The sequence below is a fragment of the Leguminivora glycinivorella genome, chromosome 9, assembly GCF_023078275.1.
Source record: "Leguminivora glycinivorella isolate SPB_JAAS2020 chromosome 9, LegGlyc_1.1, whole genome shotgun sequence".
Lineage (NCBI taxonomy): Eukaryota > Metazoa > Arthropoda > Insecta > Lepidoptera > Tortricidae > Leguminivora > Leguminivora glycinivorella.
The window spans coordinates 17,405,970-17,430,413 of NC_062979.1; the positions used below are offsets into that span (position 1 = coordinate 17,405,970).

The 24,444-nt window shown below is 35.1% G+C and overlaps 1 protein-coding gene across 1 annotated transcript in view; it reads right to left on the minus strand.

Moving 5' to 3' along the window:
- Positions 1–9,105: 9,105 nt before the first annotated feature.
- The window catches only part of LOC125229646, a 218,762-nt gene continuing 203,423 nt past the window's right edge, over positions 9,106–24,444 (minus strand). Inside the window, exons 3-4 of the mRNA XM_048134533.1 lie at positions 10,946–11,106; positions 9,106–10,121 (exon numbers count right to left, since the gene is read on the minus strand). Of these exons, the coding sequence (XP_047990490.1) occupies positions 10,062–10,121; positions 10,946–11,106 (221 nt within the window). The 3' untranslated portion in view covers positions 9,106–10,061. The remainder of the gene's footprint in view (positions 10,122–10,945; positions 11,107–24,444) is intronic.

The following is a 24,444-nucleotide window of genomic DNA, read 5'->3' on the forward strand; positions in this document are numbered from 1 at the left end:
CGCATCAATTAGCTGCGGTGTCAGTGACTTATCGTGCGTAAATGAATATTCGTTTGTCTTTATATCAGCAAACGTAACTCCATGAGAAAATATATACTATGTAAATCTCTATCTAGTGGTAATCAAATAGATAATATGTATCTACAAAAATAGTTGCATTTTTAAAGTAACAACTACCATCAAGAAAATTGGCGAATATTTTTTTCTTCTAAGTTTCATAATTTAACTTGTATGTTTCTTGCGGAAAATTCTTTGAAGCGTTTTAAATGCATCTAGTAATTGACCAAATTAAAAGCATTCAATGTAGTTATGATAACTATCAAGGGTGACATCTAAAAATATTTTACTTCAACAATAAATATCGTCGAAATAGTTTTCCCATTTGAGCGATTATTGTTAATATATCATGTCTGAGAAATAGGTTGGTATTACAAATATGTACTTTGAACTGAGTTCGGAAGATTCCATGAGCATACGCTGTTACTTTTTGAATATTGTATTTATCGCATGTAATATGCGAAATATAAAAGTGACTAGAAACCTTGATCAACATTTAATTTACCTTCTTATAGGTTAAAGGTACTTAATAAATGTGTAGAAAAATTGTGCTCGTAGTCGTGTGCTTACATAGTTAATTAAATAATTGTATAACAATAACTATATAAATATCATAGAGGTGAGGTGCAATGAAATAAGGATGCGAGCCGCGACGCACGCGCAGCGAGTGGCTTGCGCGCTGCGCCCTCGCGGGGCTACAGCTTAGGACGACGGTGGACAACGATTAGCACTTCATATTTTATTTATTCCTACGTACACAAGTATTCATAAAATTGACGAAAATTGCTAAAGATTTCGAATAAAATAGAAACAGTGACAGATTTGTGATGCGGCGTCCGCTCTAGTCGAAAATAGAACCTTTATGTGATATAGCTTCTGACATTTCTGATGAATTTTAATAGTTTGGCCCGGCCGTCTAGCAGTCTTTCTAGGGGGGATGCCGCACAACGCAAGCATAAATAGGCTCTAAAAATTACACGAGGCTGAATTAGTGAATGGTCTAGCCGGTCTAAACTAGGTAGGTATAATATAAATAAGACGCGTCCATATTCGATAGACTAATTCGACATCATACATATTAATTTATATTATGTAAATGAATTATAATCACATTTATAGGTACATAGTCTACTCGCGAGATCTTGATTTGCACTTATTCTATAGTATTTAAAATATCACAATAAATTGCTGTGCACATACAAAACAGGCAAATGTCGGTGCAATTACACTAATAATATATCCATTATAGGTAACATACAGTCTAATAAAATATGTACAATCACACTTCTTGACGACAAAATTAAATAAGAGAAGAACAATGATGGTGGGCGTTGTAGTTTGGAATACTTTATTCAACACCCCTACCATGTTTTTACTGACAGACGCTGGTGTAGCACAGATCAATACAACAAGATGGCCCTTACAGGGCGACTCGCGGTCACCAAGCATACGACAAATCAGGTTTATAAAAGTTTGAACGCGTGCGACACCGATCAGTAGCGCCCAAGTATACGACCCGCTAACAGTGTCCGTGTCCGCTCGGGAAAAAATCTTAAATAATCAATTTTGGTTGCAAACAATGGTCTCTTACAGCATAAAGTGGTGTGGCAAGTCTTCTAACACTTCTACATGTAAAAAAGATGGAACAACATTCCACAGTTAAGAGCGCTATGACAAAAAAAGGCGATATATTGTAAAATGCACAATATTTATCGACAAAATTGTACACTTTACTCATACTAAAAGACAGAGAAAGTACTTGTTTCAGTTAGAACATCTTATTAACTGTCGGTTAATTAAAAAACATATGGAAAAAAAAGCTTTTTCAATTAGTAATGATTGTTTTCCTGATGCTCGTTTAGGAAAAACCGCGTGAAGCACAGAATTCGGAGCTCTTATTATCTACAATTTGATAAGCTCACTCTCATAAATGAGGTAAATTTAAGTTCCAAATATCTTGTACTTAAGGCCCATTAAACAATATTTATCATTTAATCCTTTGAAATTGAGAAATTGAAAGTAAAACGAACTCAATTTTGTCTTGAAAATACATTGAAACAAGTGATCATTTCTCCGAAAATCTACATGTTATCGAAGTTATTTTAGTATATAAATAATCTGTACAATCTGCTTAAATTGCTGTTATCCATTTGTCGTTATAATATTATATAATGATTTTTTGCCAATTTTTTGAAAACTAGCCTTCCTGTCGCTATTTAACCGGTGACGGACGCCTGCGATTTCAGTGCCGCGCCGGAGCTCGTATAGGTGAGACGTATGTCACTTCGCTCTCCGAGTTTTGATCGCAAACGTCGAGAATATTTATCGTTGTGTGGGTCGGACGCCTTGTTTATACACGGGCTATCCTCGCATTGTGTGTGTGTAAACAGCGACCAACGAATTTGATCCTAGATCCGTAAATATTTGCTTTTGTAATATTTTGTTATGTTTGAATGTTAAAGTATTACAACGTTATGATGATAAATATGTAAAAATTACAATACGGTCAAGATGATAAGACACATCAAGATGGTACTCGGGATCTGATGATGGAGCCAGAAGGTGGTCACCAGTACCAGTGAACCATGTAAGTAAACGACTTCGTGTTTAGGCTCGTTGGGTTCGTCTCAACAAGACCTTTGACAAGAGGTGGTACTCAGGGTCTGATGATGGAGCCAGATGGTGGTCACCAGTACCAATGAACCATATAACTAAACCCAGAGATGGGGAAATCGTAATCGATTCCGGATTACACGATTACTTGATTTTACTTTGTAATCCACTACTGGGTGTCAGATTACTTGTAATGTAATCAAGTGAAACGGTAAATTACCATTACATGTAAAGGAATCACTAATCATCTATACAATAATTACTATTACCAATAATTCGGAATCATAGTCGATTCAAAATAACTGAAATTATTGACTTGATTACTTTCAGATTACAAATATGTAGTACCTCAGATTGCTGTCACTTTGACACAAAAGTCATCATGGGTGTCGTAAAATAGGTTTTAGGGGTGCTGATTCCAAAATTAATGACCAATGTGGAATCTGACATTGCTGACTGTCACTTTGACACAAAAGTCGTCATGGGTGTCGTAAAATAGGTTTTAGGGGTGCTGATTCCAAAATTAATGACCAATGTTCAATCTGACGTTGCTGACTGTCACTCTGACACAAAAGTCGTCATGGGTGTCGTAAAATAGGTTTTAGGGTGTGCTGATTCCAAAATTAATGACCAATTTGGAATCTGACATTGCTGACTGTCACTTTGACACAAAAGTCGTCATGGGTGTCGTAAAATAGGTTTTAGGGGTGCTGATTCCAAAATTAATGACCAATGTGGAATCTGACATTGCTGACTGTCACTTTGACACAAAAGTCGTCATGGGTGTCGTAAAATAGGTTTTAGGGGGTGCTGATTCCAAAATTAATGACCAATGTTCAATCTGACATTGCTGACTGTCACTTTGACACAAAAGTCGTCATGGGTGTCGTAAAATAGGTTTTAGGGGGTGCTGATTCCAAAATTAATGACCAATTTGGAATCTGACATTGCTGACTGTCACTTTGACACAAAAGTCGTCATGGGTGTCGTAAAATTGGTTTTAGGGGGTGCTGATTCCAAAATTAATGACCAATGTGGAATCTGACATTGCTGACTGTCACTTTGACACAAAAGTTGTCATGGGTGTCGTAAAATAGGTTTTCATGGGTACTGATCTCAATATTAATGATCAATTTGGAATCTGATATTGCTGACTGTCACTTTCACATAAAAGTCGTTATGGGTGTTGTCAAATAGGTTTCCAGGGGTACTGTGCAATGTCAGGTTCCAAATCGGTCATGACTTTTTAAATCATAATATTGTCTTCGGTTACCGCGATAGTTACTCATGAAATAAAACTATGGAAACGGATTAAATCGCGTATAATGAATTTAAAATACATCCCGACGTTTCGAACTCTTTACAGCGTTCGTGGTCAACGGGTGACTGAGGAAAAATTAAAATGTGCAAAAACTACCCACTTACAAGAAATATTAACGAACCATGACCACAAATAATATAGATTTCTAAGGCAGGTTCACACACTATTAATAAAGCTAGTTATACAATATTCCTCTAGGCCTCAGGAATTATTTCAAGCCTATGAAGAAGATGTCCCAATTCCTGAGGCCTGTGAAATGTTAAACTCCTCTACAAAGCGCGGGAGTGTACAGGCTAGACTGTGAGTGCGGCCTGTCATATGTGGGACAGACGAAACGAAGCATTTCCACACGGGTGAAGGAACACATAGCGGATGTCAAGCACCGTCGGCAAAGGTCTGCAGTCTCTGAACATGTCATGGATAAAGTCAATCATGCTATAAAGTTTGACAAGCCTCTGGTTCTCGCTAAGGAGAAGCGATATATACCCAGAATGTTGCGAGAGGCCATTGAGATCAAGAAATATCCAAACTTTAATAGAGAGGATGGCTTTACTTTACCACCGGCTTGGGATCCAGTAGTACATCTGATAATGGAACAAGCACGACGAAGGCTGTGAGGCATTTGTGTTGTATGGTGTTGGACATTTGCAGTTTGTTTCTTTGTCAATTTTGTGTAGATTAATTGGTTAATTATTTTTTAACAGAGTAATGGTAAAATTTTTTGAATATTGTATAACTAGCTTTATTAATAGTGTGTGAACCTGCCTTAGAAATCTATATTATTTGTGGTCATGGTTCGTTAATATTTCTTGTAAGTGGGTAGTTTTTGCACATTTTAATTTTTCCTCAGTCACCCGTTGACCACGAACGCTGTAAAGAGTTCGAAACGTCGGGATGTATTTTAAATTCATTATACGCGATTTAATCCGTTTCCATAGTTTTATTTCATTTTTAAATCATTTCATTAATTTTGGAATCAGTACCCCCTAAAACTATTTGACTACACCCATGATTCCTTTTGTGTCAAAATGACAATTAGCACTGTGAGATTCCAAAATAGTTATTAATTTTGGAATCAGCACCCCCGGAAACCTTTTTGACGACACCTATGACGACTTTTGTGTCAAAGTGACAGTCAGCAATGTCAAGATTCCAAATCGGTCATTAATTTTCAAATCAGCACCTCCGGAAACCTATTTGACGACACCCATGACGACTTTTGTGTCAAAGTGACAGTCAGCAATGTTAGATTCCACATTGGTCATTATTTTTGGAATCAGCACTCCCTAAAACCTATTTTACGACACCCATGATGACTTTTGTGTCAAAGTGGCAGTCGGCAATGTTAGATTCCATATTGGTCATTAATTTTGGAATCAGCACCCCCTAAAACCAATTTTACGACACCCATGACGACTTTTGTGTCAAAGTGACAGTCAGCAATGTCAGATTCCACATTGTTCATTAATTTTGGAATCAGCACCCCCGCAAACCTGACGACACCCATGACGACTTTTGTGTCAAAGTGACAGTCAGCAATGTCAGATTTCACATTGGTCATTAATTTTGGAATCAGCACCCCCTAAAACCAATTTTACGACACCCATGACGACTTTTGTGTCAAAGTGACAGTCAGCAATGTCAGATTCCAAATCGGTCATTAATTTTTAAATCAGCACACCCGAAAACCTATACTCGTGGTATATGCACTTGAAATGTGAAAGTGAAAATGCTAGAATGACATGTGAACCAAAAACAATTTGAGTGACATAAAGAAGTAAAGTAATAAGCCTAGCTGGAATCGAAGTAAAGTGGAATTCAGATTACTTAAGTACTTGATTACCGAGGAATCCATATTACAGGAATCTATATTATACCGATTCCAAAGGAATGGATTACAGAGGTAATCATAATACAGCATTACAGTAATTTTCATATAACAAAAGCAAATATTTGGGATGGGATCTACTTTTATAATTAATTTTTTAAATAAATTTTAACATAATTGATATTATTTTGCGCTACATTCTAGTATTTTCGTACAAAATAATGTTTATTAGAAATCAAAAGTTTATATCGAGATAGTAGATTGTGGTTGTTATCAAATTTCCATAGAAAGGATCAAGATTGTTTTGTCCATTATTGTAGTGCGAGCGAGTGATAAGACGTGCTAGAAAGGGTCGGCATATTGGGCTCGCGCGGCGGGTAAAATACCTAATTTCGCCCGACGCCGAAATGTTATAACGCTCTTAAGTCAAATTAATTATTTTGTTGAATATTGTTTATTGTCCGCGGAGTTCATTTATACTGGTCAATATGGTTGTGCTGAGCGGCGCCGAGGCGCGTCCATCCCTCTTTACCGAGTTAACAATGTGATATGCTATCCCTTTCACGTAAACGACTAGGCATGGGGCCATGTTAGTTTATGTCTGTTGCGGGAACTTCGTACTGCCGTTCGTACCATGTGCTACCATTTTATGAAATATAAAAGAAAGCAGATTTGTAATAGTGAATAATTATCTAGAATCTGTAGAGTCTGTAGTGGTATTTAGTTCATTGATTAGTTTAGAATATTTAGTTGGTTATTTAACTTAGTAAACGTAAGTAAAAATGCACAGTTTAGTTATTAGTTACTAGAATGATTTTTATTGAGATGCTATCACAATTATCATCCTCCTTGCGTTATCCCGGCATCGGCATTCGCCACGGCTAATGGGAGCCTGGGGTCCGCTTTGGAAACTACTACCAAGATTTGGCGTAGGCACTAGTTTTATGAAAGCGACTGCCATCTGACCTTCCAACCCGAAGGGTAACTAGGCCTTATTATAATTTAATTATAATATTATAATTTGTTGCAAAACAAATTCACCACAGTACTGGTACCGGTACCATTGTCTATAATAGACATGTCCCATTCCCATCCCTACTGCTAATCATAAAGGCGCGCCATTATTTGAAACGACCAATGGCAGCACCGTGCGCGCCCGCCTCACCCCGCAAGGATTGGTGATTTGCGTCTCGAACAATATCGCTTGCATTTGGCTTCTAGTGGGGTGTTCTGTGTGGTGTAGGTAACATAAAATGTTGGTAATATTAACAACTAAGTCTCTATTAGGACTGGGATTTTCATTCTAGTCAATTTCGCGTGTTACTGTGTTTTAAAACCATTGACTTTGGAAGTTATTCAATTAATTCTATTTTAGAATGTAGTGTAAATAATTTTATATTTTTAGAATAGAAAAAAATCAAAACAAAATGAGTTGCGGTATTGCCATCTAGTTGATGTCTAGTGATTAATATCAATAAGTAACTCTTTCGTTGGTGAGTCTTTCCTTCAGCTAAACGGGGCAAAGCTACAATTTAAGTTTGTACCTTCCACTTATGCTCAATCGTTGTAATTTTAAATTTATTGCGTGAATTTTTTGCCACAGAGATTATACATATATGTTTATAATAAAAGTAAAAACAGGGACAAGACATTTTGAAAAATACTTTAAATAATACGAGTATAATCCTACAATTTATTATTTTCATTAGGTACATGAAAAGCAAAATAGTTTTACATAGAGTTTTGCAATTGGAATAAAAACGATAAATTATTCATGAAACCATATCATCAAAGCAATAACATTAAAATTAAAATAGTTTCTCTAATTGTCTGCAGTTTGGTATGTATAAAACGAACTTTACATGCAAAAGATTTAAAGGGTATATAAACATCGTCGAGTCTGCTGGCTCAAGAACTAGTGTTCTAACAGACTATGGCGTTGTTTATTTGGGTTAAACGTTTTAAAATGAATTTACTATTGTATCATCTGGATATATTATTCAATTAAAATAATTATATTATAATATCAATTATTTTTGCATTGCTTTGATGTGCCTCCATTGTTTCAAAATATTTATCGTGGTAAAAGCACTTCAGTTCACATCCTATCCTTAAAATAATTACCATTCTAAAGCTACTCTTGTATAACTATAAACTTTATGCCATTAATTATATACTATTTTAAATAAATACTTAATTTATACAGTAAAAAAAAATAGGCTTTTCGTATATCAAAGGCTAAGCCTTTGATATACGAAAAGCCTATTTTTTTTTACTTTGTGCCACATATACCAAAGGCGGTATATCACTCCAGTGTTATTTGAGATTTAAATATATCTTTTAATAGTAATTCATTACTTATTTACTACATACATTTAGACATGAAATAAAATTTAATGTCCTTTAATTCATTAAGAATCACCCTGGTCTACTTTGCACGCTTTGCTGTATTTGTGTTACTGATCTATTTCAAATGCATATATTAGGATATTTTTTTAATTTAACAAATATTAAGTTTACGGTGCTTATCCTTAAAAATATACTACAGCTACTTGGTTTGGTGCATCCGATTCCATTAAATACGTTTTACTTACCTATAAATGCAGACAAAATCATACAGTACCCTATTAATACATCTATGCGATATTCCTAAAAGCTTTACTTAAAAAAAAACTATACTCAACCAAAGATATTTTTTTACTATATTCTCCATATACTTTTAGTACTTGAGTTCTAGATTTACGTTTGATTTCTTATATTTTTACCTATAGTACCCCAAATAAAGATACACTGACCGATGTAAGTATACCTTAGAACATCAAATTAAATTATGTAAATATACTATAAGCATTAATATAATTACATTAACGGATGTGAACTGGAAGTTAAGACATGTTTTAAAGTATTATTTATACTAACTAAAATTATAAGTACTCCTAACAGATGCCAAATCAATATATGACGGAAAATTGATAATTTTAGAATCGTTATTAAAAATAAGGCTTCGCCCTGAATTTACAATGAAATTGAATTCTCGAATCTCTTGTGACAACGAATTCGACAATAGTAGAATTAAATCAAGCATTGGACTCTTGTACAATTGTAGGCAAAGTGTTGACTAGTTGGCGTGTAATAAATTGCACAAAGTTGATGAAATTTATAATTAAATATTTAACATTATGCTTTCGATTAGGAACTCATTTGACTAGAATGGTGTTGATCGCTGCTATAAAATAATCTTAACTCTAGTAAGTAATTAACTAACTATAAAATTAATCAGACAATTATTCAGTCGAAAACCTTGTGCCACTAAAGTCAAACAAATGAAAAATCAACATGGAATGGTATAATATATATAGAATAAAAAATATATAACATGGATAAATTACTATATGTACTTAAAAGTAATGAATAAAACACCATCTTAACAACTAACGTTTTACATACCAATATACAGTAGCTGCCTTATTTGAGATGAAATTTATTTATGTCTACTGAGACATTGTTATCATAAACGTTTTGACAAACTTGGAATGTGCAGAGCTGTCGCGAGCCGTAAGGCGCAACTAGTGGCTCAGACAAACTTCCTTCGTTACGTGTAGGCCGCGAGATTAAACGAATTCAATACATAAATCAGTAATAGTATTCGTATTATATACAATTTAGAGTTTTTATCTATATTACAACCATCATAAAGTGTGGAATGCTGCAACTAATAACAGAGTAAAAAGGTAAATACATCAACAAATCGACAAAAATGTTTCGTCAGATGAAGAACTATTCTATATTTAATAATATAATGACCTACCGACTAACAATGTCGACTACCAGTCTCACATTTTAGTTTAATAAATGCTAGAAAGTACGAAATATCGATGGTAAAGTAAAATTGCTGCAGAGAGACTTGGGACGAAACCAGAGCAACACTTCCTCGTTCCAACCGATGCACTCTTCTCGGGCATCTCCTACTGAATAGTCTCATCCGTTCACGCTCGGAGTCCTTACACACTACACTTTAAGTGGTTATGTTTTGGCATAGGCTGAACCACTACTTGATATGTTTCATCACTTTCATTTCAACTCGTCTACGAGTAATCGGCTGGTCGCGTCCAGAACTTCGGAAAATAAATCGCAGCGTTCACTATTCATAAGAACCCATCTGGCTTTTCAATCGAGGGTAATAATGATGAGGTCGGAGATGTGGTTGGGTATGGAGCACTAGGGTCAGGGTCCGGGAAAGGCTTAGCGGCCACGGGCCCACCGTAGCAGCGCGTCTGCGAGCACGTCCAGGTGCGCCTTGGTCTGAAACAAAACCAATACTAAGTTCAGCAATTCGTCTTCCACAATTGTCTGCCTGACAATGATGTGGTCTTATCTGGTTCTTTTGAGCCACTTGGGCGGTGGCTGGCGCGTTCTCATCTCATGACCATGGGTCGGTTCTTTACCAGTCATTTTGAGGACCAATACTAAATTAGTTTTTATCGGCATTTTACATAATTATTGTTGCCATAATAAATTATATGTCTATGAAATATAAAAACAAATAGAAAAATAAATAGTTTTCATTACACAAAAAAAAACGAAAACAACGAAGTAATCGGACTATTACATATTTAGTGTTGGTAGATAAATAAGTAATGAGTATAAAGTCTAAGAAGTATAAAACAAATAGACATAGAAATAGTTTTAGTTAGACACACAGTTTCGTAAAAACACGAAAACAACGATGACAACAAAAATAAAAAGAAACAATAATATGTGCACAAAGATTTCTTCAGGAGAGAGCGAAAGATCTAGTAGAAAAGTAGAGGTATAGACATACGTATACAAACAATATAAACCATTTAAATATTACTCAGCAAAAAAGTTAACATAGAGTATACTGAAAGAAGTAAGAGATAATATCGGTACAGGGTACAGGAGAACTTTAACTTTGAAATACTAATATTATATGTATTGATCTGTGCTGTGTGTTCTGATAAGATTCTTCCTTCATAGGGAAGAGTATAAAAAAAAGGTGTTCCTGGATGAAGAGAAATCAGAATAGTCCTCAGCGTCGGCGTCGTGGACTGTTGGTAGTGTTGGTATAGTGAAGAGTTCACAAGCTACAGGTAGTTAGTGCATACCGTCTTGTAGAACATGCAGGCTTGTCGATCCTCGTCCTCGCCGTTGGGACAGTCGATGAAGCCATCACAGAGGACGTGATCGTCGATGCACCGGTAGCGGCCTTGCCGGTCCGGCGTGGGGCACGCGAAGCGCTCCATGCCGTCTGCGGCCGGAGGACATTCTGGAACAAGTTATTGTTGATGAAAATCTACACTCTACTATTTACTTTATATAGAATTTTGCTTTTAAAGAGACCTGACAAAAATACAAAAAAAAAAAATATGTTCAAAGTAATATACCTCCTAAGTAGAGGTATACTGAACCAAGTGTAAATTCACGATTTTGCATGAGAGCCGTTTAAAGGTACAAAAAAACAGAACTTGCGTTTGTTCAAAGCATTAATTAACATAAAAGTTTGTATTTGTTTTAACAGAATCAATCAATCAATTATAGGTCTGAGGTCTGACTTGGCTACTTGTCATATAAAATTATATTATGGCCCTCGCAAGTTCTAAACTTGTTACTTGTTATTCTATTAATCCGAAATTTGGCTTGCTGGTAGAAACTAGTCATCGAACATAATAATATATGAGAACTCGCCAAGTCAGACCTTGGGCTACAATATATTATCCTAAGTAATAAGAAGAAATTATACTTTATTTTATTATAAATAACGTTATATTCAGGACAGATCATTAAACTTGGGACCCATTTACATCTCACTTCTTTTTTCATTGAAGTCAACAACCAAGGCATATAGGCATCATATTCTTGAACTATGCTCTCATTTCACATTTATGTTTTTGATGGGATTCATATAACTCTTCAGACGTGACCAAATCCCTCAAGACTTAATTTCCCTCACAACGAGTAATATTTAAGGTAACCACCTTAAATATTACTGTATTTCCATACAAAAAGCCGCTCCCATTTATTTAGTCACCGCATACTACAACTAAATAAAAATATGCGCATAAATCTACTTTATATTATCCATTGTCGCGGTATTAAATGAAATACATTGTTTCATACAGAAATCATGGACAAATACATGTGAATTTTTTATTAATTTTACGTAAATGTGCGTGCTAAATTTTGTGTACAGACACAGAGCCGTCATATTTCGCGCATTTTTAGTTGACATTGTCATCAGTGACACTTGGCTCTTGACAAGTAATTATTTAAAGTTAAAGATATAGGTTTAGTTAATTCAAGCAGCCGGCGTATCATGCTTACACACTTGTCCACGTGGATAAGACAACTGTCACTCTCACACTGACATACTTGCCAAAGCGTGACGGATGCTTTATCCACGTGGATAAGTGATAAAATTGGAATCATAATACGCCGGCAGACTCAGAAATAATGACGCATTTTTCAGACTCAGAAATAATGACGTGAGTTGGCGAGTCACCGCCTGTCTATTTTGTCATGTTTTTAACATATGAGCAAGGCAGGTGCCATATTTCGGTCCAAGAGTGCTACGCATGCTACGATTGCTACGGCGTAGATGCATAGATCTACGAGTATTCATACATTCACAATGTATTTTCGTTTATATTTATTCAATAAATTTGATTTATCAGAGTTTTATGTTTTTATTGTAAAATTATATTTTACATAAAATCTAAAATGATTTTTAAATTTATTTAAGTATATTTAAAGGTATGTACAATGTAAATAAGAAAACATAGATAAGAGTAAATTTTATCAGAGTACATAACGTTTGGTTAGCCAGAGTAAATTCCGAGCATATCTGCTCCATAATGGTATTCAAGTTTAACAAGTACTTATTGTAGATATATAAATGACTAGCTTGCACACGCGGCTTCGCTCGCGTTAAATTCGAAAATTGCGGAATGCTCCATACAAACTTCCACACCCTCCCATTTTAGGGAAGTGGAGGGTTAGAAAGAGACAAAAAGTAGCCTATGTCACTTTCCATTCCTTCAACTATCTCCACTTAAAAAATCATGTCAGTTCGTCACTCCGTTTTGCCATGAAAGACGGACAAACAAACAGACACACACACTTTCCCATTTAAAATATTACTTACTTATAACATGCACAGACTAGACTAGAATTGTTCATCCATAGTCCCTAGATTATCACATGAAATAGGTATTTTATTTAGAGCTCTTTTCTGTACGGTTCAAAGTAAACTTTCATTTTTCTTATCCTGCACTATGCAAAGTCTATAAACAACTATTTTCTCCTTTGATGTATAAAGTAAACAATTGGTCTCTTATTACTTTATCAATAACTTACCAGTGAGTTTTGAATGAATACCAAAAAATTGAGCTGGCTTTGTTATATGTATTTAACATAATGGTAATACTATATGTATTTAACATGATAAATATAAACGTCATCTTATTTATCATATTGAAAAATTAAGTCACTGTAGAGCCGACTTGCCTGCTTTCGAATAGTTTGTTCCTGACAGGGCCTGATGAATTAAAGAGAATACAAGAACAAAGGTGCGATGGTGAATGAGCTGCACATGGACCTACGTCAACATTATGACTGAATGTTAAAACTATCGTGCAACATTTGGGGCGGCTCGGCTTGGCAAGTTTCATTGAGTCCGCTCGCAAGCTAACTCTGCCGAGCGTCTATTTTTAGACTCCGGGGAAAGTGAGGCCGGGCTCGCCGCTTGCCGTGTGTTCCTATTGATCGCCCGAGTACAAGCGAGTCGAGAACCAGTGTGACGTGCACTCAATGAACAGTGACATCTCTACTTATTCTAAGCATGTTTTATAGTGGTTCGCTTCGTGACGAAATATAATCGCGGATTGTAAGCGGTTGGAATGAGGCTTCACTATAAGTATAAACCTATCTATTCACTTTCGTGGGGGACTGGCGGGCGTGCTGAGCATTCAAAAGCAGTTGCGATTGTTTAGGGACACCGATGTCTGAAGATGGGACAAAACACAGTTAATAGGTAATAATATATCTAGTTATGTTTGTGATTTAAACTGGGATCAGACTATATTGAATAATTCATAATCATAACAGAAGCTTAACCTTGTAAGTGGCGGAATACTCGTAATGCAAAAATGTAAAAAATCCCTGCGGCAGAAAGCAAGAAACTTGGCATCTTTATTTGATACTAGCTTTTGCCCGCGGCTTCGCTCGCGTTAGAAAGAGACAAAATGTAGCCTATGTCACTCTCCATCCTTTCAACTATCTCCACTTAAAAAATCACGTCAATTCGTCGCTCCGTTATGCCTTGAAAGACGGACAAACAAACAGACACACACACTTTCCCATTTATAATATTAGTATGGATAATATTTAGATTTATTAAATAGAAGTAGGAACATGCTGAGGAGTAAAAGTTTTATTTTTGCAACTGACTTTTATGTCGTTACTTTATAGTAGGTATGTTTTTAGATTTTTACGAAAATATTTGGTTCATTTTATAGTTAGTTATTTCATAATCACAACGTCATAAGTTTACAGTAGGTAACTAAAACCGAAACTCAAAACCCGAATTAGTCAAAACGTATGCCTGTAACGACGCAAAGAAGTAAAATTAGAATTATAGTTCATTCTTGTGTAACGCCGTGGCTTGCGTGGGCGACGGTCGCGCGATGGTCGCGCGACGGCGATGCGACGCATACGAAATCAAACCTTATCGATATGGAAGTATGAGACGCGACGGCGACGGTCGCGCGACCGTCGCCCACGCAAGACACGGCGTAATACCGAAATCAAAGGTGCGAATTGCGATTGCATAACCAGATCTCTACAGAAATCAAAGCTATTGAAAACGCCCGGCCGTTATCTTTTGAAAATGGAAATGTCTTGATTAAATATTCCCGTCATTCAAGGCAGAATTGAATTATTTACTCCCTTGAACGTGAATAGGTATATAATAAATTTGGTTGAGGTGGGTGATTAAGGGTACATGATATCAGTGTTTATTGTTGTATGTAGGATACTTTTACTTAAAATGGTGAAAGATGTATAAAAACCATACTTTCTGAATTTATTGTATTATGTCTATTAAATAAATTCCATCATAAACCGTAGGAAAAAATATATATTTGGAAATATATGAAACCGAACATACTAGGGGCGGATGAGGGTAAGGTATCAACTTAAAAAAACATTTATTTCGGAAATAAATTAAAATCCATATCACACTTATCAATACCATATTAAGACGATATAAATGATAGTGTTGTTGGTTCCCCTGGCTCGTACCAATGAGTTTTTCGGAACTTATGTGCGAAATGTCATACGATATTTGCCAGTCGCTTTTCGGTGAAGGAAAACATCGTGAGGAAACCGGACTAATTCCAATAAGGCCTAGTTACCCTTCAGGTTGGAAGGTCAGATGGTAGTCGCTTTCGTGAAACTAGTGCCTATACCAAATTTTGGGATTAGTTGTCACAGCGGACCCCAGGCTCCCATGAGCCGCGGCAAAGGCCGGGATAACGCAAGGAGGATGATGATGACAAATGTTAGTGTTGTATAAACAATGACCAAAACCAATATAAAATAAATATATACACAAGTAAAATACTAAATTAAATTTATTGTTTAGGCTCACGTGCATAGAGCACTAATTCCTCAAAAGCCTTTTATCCTTTTTTTTAATTAAAGGAAAATGGAAAATTGTCCCTCTGGTCATCCCGTCATCTCCGCCTATACCTACCAGCTTCTCGTCCGTCTTGCAGCACCCATACCATGGCTATTTTAGCCCAACTATATGGGTGGATAAGGCAGATATGGCCTGCTTAGTCCAATTTCAGCTTTGTGGTTTTTGTTGTGGTTAACCTTCATTTATTCCTTTATACAACATAGTTTTACATGTCAACAGCATTTACAGAACACATCAATCAATATGTCAGGTAGATATTAAGTACAATTATTATTCTAAATTACATACGAGTTACGATGCCTGATGCAAATAAATACGTTCATTTCATTATCTCATCAGAAGTAGGTACGATGTCATAAATCATAATGTTTGCTGACAAAAGACCGAAAGGAGTACCTTAAGGCGGCCGCAACCTGAATTTGTTGCGTAATATTTGTTACTCATAGCACGTCCTGCGCTTCTGTCTCCACTGACCCTCATACTTAAGGATTACCTATGAAAATGTTACGTCATAACCACAGACATCTTAGACAATAAATTAAAAATAAAATAAAATTTCGTAGTCATGTTTAATTAATAAATAAATGGAATACACAAATCAACCGTGTGCATCAGAATGACTGACCAAAGTGGCAGATCGATGTTGGAGTACCATCAGCATTTACTACCTATTTGCTACTATTTACTACCTATACTGACATATTTGCTACCTAAGTTAAAAAAAAGATTTTCCAAAAATAATGTGGGCAGTCATTCTGACGTCAGGATGACTGCCCAAACTGAGTATGTCGGGGTTGGACCCCCTAATTTGCAATAATGTATATACTATGATTTACTACCTATTTGCTACCTACACAGTATATATTTTTTTCAGATTTTTTAGGTAAAAAATAACGATTTTATGAGCAAAGTATTATTTTTAGAGATTTCTTCCATAAAGTGGGCAGTCATTCTGACGTCAGGATGACTGCCCAAACTGAGTATGTCGAGGTTGGACCCCCTAATTTGCAACAAAGTATGTACTATGATTTACTACCTATTTGCTACCTGCACATATATTTTTTTCGGATTTTTTAGGCCAAGATTTACGGTTTTATAAGCAAAATAGTTTTTTTGTAGAAATGTGTTTCATAAAGTGGGCAGTCATTCTTACTTCAAGTTGGACCCCCTAATTTGCAACATTCTATGTCCTATGATTTACTACCCATTTGCCTACTTACATAATAAATGTATGTTTTCAGATTTTTTTAAATATGAAAAATTTTATAAAATGAAATAAATATAGGCCCCAAGGCCCCATTTGCCTACCTACATAATATTATGTATGTTTTCAGATTTTATTTATAAAAGATAAAATGAAAATATATAGATATTATATGTAGGTAGCAAAGGTAGTAAATCATAGGACATAGAATGTTGCAAATTAGGGGGTCCAACTTGAAGTATGAACGTACTGCCCACTTTATGAAACATATTTCTACAAAAAAACTAATTGCTTATAAAATCGTTATTCTTTGCCTAAAAATTCCGAAAAAAATATATGTGCAGGTAGCAAATAGGTAGTAAATCATAGTACATACATTGTTGCAAATTAGGGGGTCCAACCTCGACATACTCAGTTTGGGCAGTCATCCTGACGTCAGAATGACTGCCCACTTTATGGAAGAAATCTCTAAAAATAATACTTTGCTCATAAAATCGTTATTTTTTACCTAAAAAATCTGAAAAAAATATATGTGTAGGTAGCAAATAGGTAGTAAATCATAGTATATACATTGTTGCAAATTAAGGGGTCCAATCCCGGCATACTCAGTTTGGGCAGTCATCCTGACGTCAGAATGACTGCCCACATTATTTTTGGAAAATCTTTTTTCTAACTTAGGTAGCAAATATGTCAATATAGGTAGTAAATAGTAGCAAATAGGTAGTAAATGCTGATGGTACTCCAACATCGATCTGCCACTTTGGTCAGTCATTCTGATGCACACAAATCAACCTAACCCTAAACTACGCGAAGCTTGTACCACAGATGTCATGTAAACCATAGATCAAGCAGACGTAAATATCTACTTAGCGTGTCAAATGAACTCAGTAAAATTCCCTGAGTTGTCCGTCTTTAATCGCAGCTTGCAGCTTTCGGACGTCAATTTTTGTAAGTTAAAGTCAACAAAAACATGAAAAATGTGTTGTTACGTGATATTTAATTGCAACAACACACAAATTATGAACACTCAAGGTCCTGAGACATATTTAAAATCACAGGCAAGTAACAACTTCAGTACAATATCTGACACGCTCGGCCGCCACACAAATAGATGAACTTGTTTCTTCTAAGTACTAAATCTGGGTGCGTAACGATCGATATAACTTTTTTTGATATCATTTTAGTCGTAATAACGTTCATTTGATATAATAATTGAATCATATAACAACAAGTCATATACTCAGAAATTGTATAATTATTGTTTAATATACATACAACATTGGTCACTATTGTTTAATATACATACAACATACAATCACGCCTGTATTCCATGAAGGGATATCATTTTAGTCGTAATAACGTTCATTTGATATAATAATTGAATCATATAACAACAAGTCATATACTCAGAAATTGTATAATTATTGTTTAATATACATACAACATACAATCACGCCTGTATTCCATGAAGGGGTAAGCAGAGCACATGAAACTTCTCAAGTTTCAGTGCCACTCATGGCAAATAAGGGGTTGAAAGAAAACGAAACTGTGACATTGCAGTGACAGGTTGCCAGCCTCTCGCCTACGCCACAATTTCCCCCATATCCCACAGTCGCCTTCTACGACACCCACGGGAAGAAAGGATAATATAATGAATGGAAATTGTTTAATATAATGATCATTTATTCGAATAACATTTACTATAACATACTTTGAGTATAATGCTCATTTCTAATAATAAATAAATTATATAATACTAATATTGTCTTCGGTTACCGCGATAGTTACTCATGAAATAAAACTATGGAAACGGATTAAATCGCGTATAATGAATTTAAAATACATCCCGACGTTCGAACTCTTTACAGCGTTCGTGGTCAACGGGTGACTGAGGAAAAATTAAAATGTGCAAAAGCTACCCACTTACAAGAAATATTAACGAACCATGACCACAAATAATATAGATTTCTAAGGCAGGTTCACACACTATTAATAAAGCTAGTTATACAATATTCAAAAAATTTTACCATTACTCTGTTAAAAAAAAAATAATTAACCAATTAATCTACACAAAATTGACAAAGAAACAAACTGCAAATGTCCAACACCATACAACACAAATGCCTCACAGCCTTCGTCGTGCTTGTTCCATTATCAGATGTACTACTGGATCCCAAGCCGGTGGTAAAGTAAAGCCATCCTCTCTATTAAAGTTTGGATATTTCCTGATCTCAATGGCCTCTCGCAACATTCTGGGTATATATCGCTTCTCCTTAGCGAGAACCAGAGGCTTGTCAAACTTTATAGCATGATTGACTTTATCCATGACATGTTCAGAGACTGCAGACCTTTGCCGACGGTGCTTGAATTTTTTGAATATTGTATAACTAGCTTTATTAATAGTGTGTGAACCTGCCTTAGAAATCTATATTATTTGTGGTCATGGTTCGTTAATATTTCTTGTAAGTGGGTAGCTTTTGCACATTTTAATTTTTCCTCAGTCACCCGTTGACCACGAACGCTGTAAAGAGTTCGAAACGTCGGGATGTATTTTAAATTCATTATACGCGATTTAATCCGTTTCCATAGTTTTATTTCATATATAATACTAATTCCTTCTAAAGCACAGTGAGAACAACATTTTTTTGCACAAATAATTAGATCCACCATTTACCAGAAAAGTAGGTTAGGTTAGAACTGTGATCCTTATACACAACGAGCTGCTATCAAAAAAATAGGTTAGGTTAGACCTGTAACCGTTCAAAAAAAGAAAAAAATTTCTTCATGAAATGTTTTATACTGTTTGCGAGTCATATAACACTAGTTGTATATTAATGGATGATTATGCCATATAAGGGGCCGTCCATAAATTACGTCATTCTAAATTAGGGGGGGGGGGGGGTTTGGTCTGCGGATGACGGTAAATGATAGATGGGGGGGGGTGTTTCGAAATTGACGTCATTCTTATTTATTTATTTATAGTTTATTTTTCACGTACAAAAAGATTATTTCTAAAAAGAAATTTCTTCCAGCACACCTAGTAAGTGAGACTGCAAATGTGAGAGGCGGCTAAGGCGCATACAATACTAAAATAACTCATAATAAACATACATAAGTAATGCAACATAGATGTACACAAATACAGTAATAACTACAGATAAAATACTCTAACAATAATATTACATATAATACTAGCTGCCCGCCCCGGCTTCGCCCGTGGTACTTAAATGTATTATACATATAAACCTTCTTTAAGAATCAGTCTATCTATTTAAAAAAACCGCATCAAAATCCGTTGCACCAAAATCAAATTACGCAAGATCCTCCCTGATGGATTTATGCCGCCACCCCTGCTGCTTACATCAAATCTGGAAGCAGCGCCTCCTTTAAAAGAGGACGCCAGCTTCTGTCCTCTTTACCTTCAGTTAGCACTGAAAGTGTACATCCACTTTCTGCGGCCCCTCGTCGTAGTGCTCGAATCTTGGGACGGCGAGGAACAGAAGTCCTTCAACAGTTGCATGACGGCGTAACGGGACAGGCACTTGACGTTGAGTGGGTTGAAGACGTGGATGAATCGAGCCAAAACGAATATCAGGAGGATACGGAGATATTACCCGTGATCCAGAATTTAAAAGAATGGGTGAAAACTCCGTGGGAGTTATCCAAAGAAAAGTAAAAAATAAGTAGTTATATTATATCAATGATTATTGCCAAAGTAAAAATAATAAAAGATGATTCTATAGCCAAGTGTTTTAATCATATAATACCCTATTTTTCTCAAATCTGCAATGTTTTATTTTGTCAAACTGGTAATGACGTCAATTTTGGGAGAAGGGGGGGGGGGGTCATTAAGATATGACGATAGGATGATTATAGGGGGGGGGGGGTCTAAAATCTGAAAAAATCGATGACGTAATTTATGGACGGCCCCTAATATAATTGTTATTTTAAATAAATGTTATACGAAATGATTAATATACAAAATAAAAGTAGATATTTTGTTGTTATATCAAATGTTAATTATGTCTAATGAGTGATTATATCCGTTAAATATATAGCAAATGTTTTTATGTCAAATATTACTATACCAAAAAAAGTTATACTAATCATTACACACCCACTAAATCTAATTCTGTGGCTTGTGCCTACTATGGATGTTAGGCGATTATACATACTTATATAGATAAATATGTACGTACAGAACACCCATGACAGAAAAAAATATAATTATGTTCATCAGTCCATACATCGGGGTTTTCGGAGCGGGAATGATTTGAGAAAGAGTAGAGATAAACACATATGTTAGTCTAAGAAAATATCATATTATGCCTAGTAATGAATAACTACCTCTCTGCGAGTTGTATACAATCTGTGACAAAGTTTTATTTTAATTTCCGTAAAAGTCTTATAACTTTTAAGCAGAGATATTAGTGACTTACGTCATTTTAATGACTTTTAGTATGAGATGACGCACGAAAATCCGATCTCTGCTTATAAGATAACAATAAAAATAACTTTAATTAATTACCTGCTGTAAATTTAATAAATGACACGATTTTTAGAATAAACTATGAAACATTTTCTTATTTATAAATGAATAGACTTAACTGAAGAGGTTGATAATGAATGGCCATTATAAAATATGTACCTATATGTATGATTAATCTTTATTTATTTTTCAATCAATTATTCATTCGGTAGAAACCTGCTAGAGTACGATCTGTTTTTAAGTAAATACCTACTCTTTGGCTAATGTCAAACGTTCCCGCTCCGAAAACCCCGATGTATGCATCACACAAATTAATGTCCTTACCGGGATTCGAACTCAGGACCGCAGCTTAGCAGGCAGGGTCACTACTCACTAGGCCAGACCGGTCGTCTCGTCATCGTAAGTCAGTGCAGATGTAGTTCGAAAATATTTTTTTCTACTCGTGACTTGAATCTGTCAATTAGGACACCATATACTAAACTATAAGTGCTAACTTTTCAGTGTTAGATAGTCTTTGACACTTAGTCAACTATAATATTTCATTACAGTTCACTTTTAGTTAACTGTAATAATTTAAAAAATAGAACTTCACACAAGTTCTTTACTAATTTGCGATACCTGGCAAATTTTTCTGCATCTGAAACACGTTTTTTTTTATCTGTCGCGTTATCGACCAATCAGAGACGGACGACAAACAATTGGTTGCCAGGTAATTCGATGTTGATACAACGGTGAACGACGCTATTAACATTAATTTTAACTTGAATGATGATATTTTTCGTCCATTGATGATGAACATGATGACTCATAGAAAAAGTATTGTATACAATAGTGATATAATTAAGCTTTTCACTCTCGTACCGTATTATTAGGCCACTCAGCAAGCTTCGTGGCCTAAACATGGTACTCGACTGAAAAGCTTTGTATTATATCACGATTGTATAAAATACTATAATACACCGTGGTTTTTTTGTTTTCCGTTAAATTCGACACGTAGCTAGGTTCATTATCAGGAACCACCTGTATATCAGTTTTAGTTAAATTCGCAAAAAATTTTTTTTTATCATTTTCATTCATAATAAATGCATTTATTAGTGTGAGAGACCCTTGAGAATATCATACAAGTTAGTGTCAAGTCATTGATGGCACATGTCAAAACAAATAACATTAGGAATTGGTAAAGGCTGTCAAAGTATTGTATACAATAGTGATATAATTAAGCTTTTCACTCTCGTACCGTATTATTAGGCCACTCAGCAAGCTTCGTGGCCTAAACATGGTACTCGACTGAAAAGCTTTGTATTATATCACGATTGTATAAAATACTATAATACACCGTGTTTTTTTTTGTTTTCCGTTAAATTCGACACGTAGCTAGGTTCATTATCAGGAACCACCTGTATATCAGTTTTAGTTAAATTCGCAAAAAAATTTTTTTTATCATTTTCATTCATAATAAATGCATTTATTAGTGTGAGAGACCCTTGAGAATAACATACAAGTTAGTGTCAAGTCATTGATGGCACATGTCAAAACAAATAACATTAGGAATTGGTAAAGGCTGTCACACACGTGTTCAGTAATTATATTTATTTTTTTAATAACTCGATAACCGTAAGAGTTAAGACGCTAGTTTCTTAGAGAAATTAATACCGCGAATATATACCCGAGCGCCTAGAGGGACAAAGCGTCGTCGATATGTGGAACCTACCGCCAGCAACTATTATGGCAAACGGACCCGCCGCTACATCACACCGCGATTATTTAACACATTAATAGGTACATTAGAAGACGAATGTCGAAGTAAAAACATCTTTAAATCAAATATTAAGAAGTTGCTATTAGGTACAAAGCCTGAATGAAAAATTAAATATTATAGGACATTCTTACACAGACTGACTGAGGCCCACGGTAAGCTCAAGGCTTGTGTTGTGGGTACTCAGACAACGATATATATAATATATAAATACTTATATACATAGAAAACATCCATGACTCAGGAACAAATATCTGTGCTCATCACACAAATAAATGCCCTTACCGGGATTCGAACCCGGGACCGCGGCGTAGCAGGCAGGGTCACTGCCGACTGCGCCAGACCGGTCGTCGAAAAATTACCCTCGCATTTTTAAAATAGTTACTGAACTGATTAATTAAAGGGGTGCTTGGTCCCTCTCTCACATATACAGAAGTCAACATGACAGATAGGGACAGCGATTTTTTGGCTAATTCAGGTTTTTAAAGCGTTAATGAAAAGCGCCATTAGTTATTCATAAGATATTATTATCTATTAACACTAGAATAAGTCTTTTAATATAATTTAAGGTACTAACTTTGAAAATGAGTGCTTCATTTCGCCGTTAAACGTAAGTTTGGCGAAAAAACTAGAAACTGTATAACTGTAATCTTTGTTTTCAATAAAAAAAAAAAATTATATTTGATCTATAGAACCTTCCCTTAAAGTTAACGGAATTCAATAAAAACAGGGTGTATAAATAATAATAATGCCAAACGTCAAAAGTTGTGCGATTTGTAGCACTGCATTAATAGGTACTTAACCTTTAAATGCATGATGATGTATATATATGCATCATATCTTTGATGGCCCGTGGCTCAATATGTAGCCATCCAAAATCACAATTATTACTTAATTATTATTCATTGTTTATTAGTATTTGATCAATAATAAAAAGCTTAATAGCAGGTAAGTAGTATGATTTACTATGTATTATTTAAGGTAGCCATCTAAAATCACTATTATTACTTAATTATTATTCGTTGTTTATTAGTATTTAATCAATAATAAAAAGCTTAATAGCAGTTAGTATGATTTACTATGTATTATTTAAGGATTAAGATGAAATGGCGAAAAAGTGTGAAAAAACATGATTATGGCGATTTTTAGCATGTGATTTAGGCTCATTTTTTCAGTATTAGTAAATATTTTAAGTTTGAACATTTTACCTTTAGTGTATACCTTTCTAATAGTAGTAAAACTTTTCATATAAAATTTACCAATCCATACTAATATTATAAATGGGAAAGTGTGTGTGTCTGTTTGTTTGTCCGTCTTTCACGGCAAAACGGAGCGACGAATTGACGTGATTTTTTAAGTGGATATAGTTGAAGGGATGGTTGACATAGGCTACTTTTTGTCTCTTTCTAACGCGAGCGAAGCCGCGGGCAAAAGCTAGTAATTATATATTTGTATAGA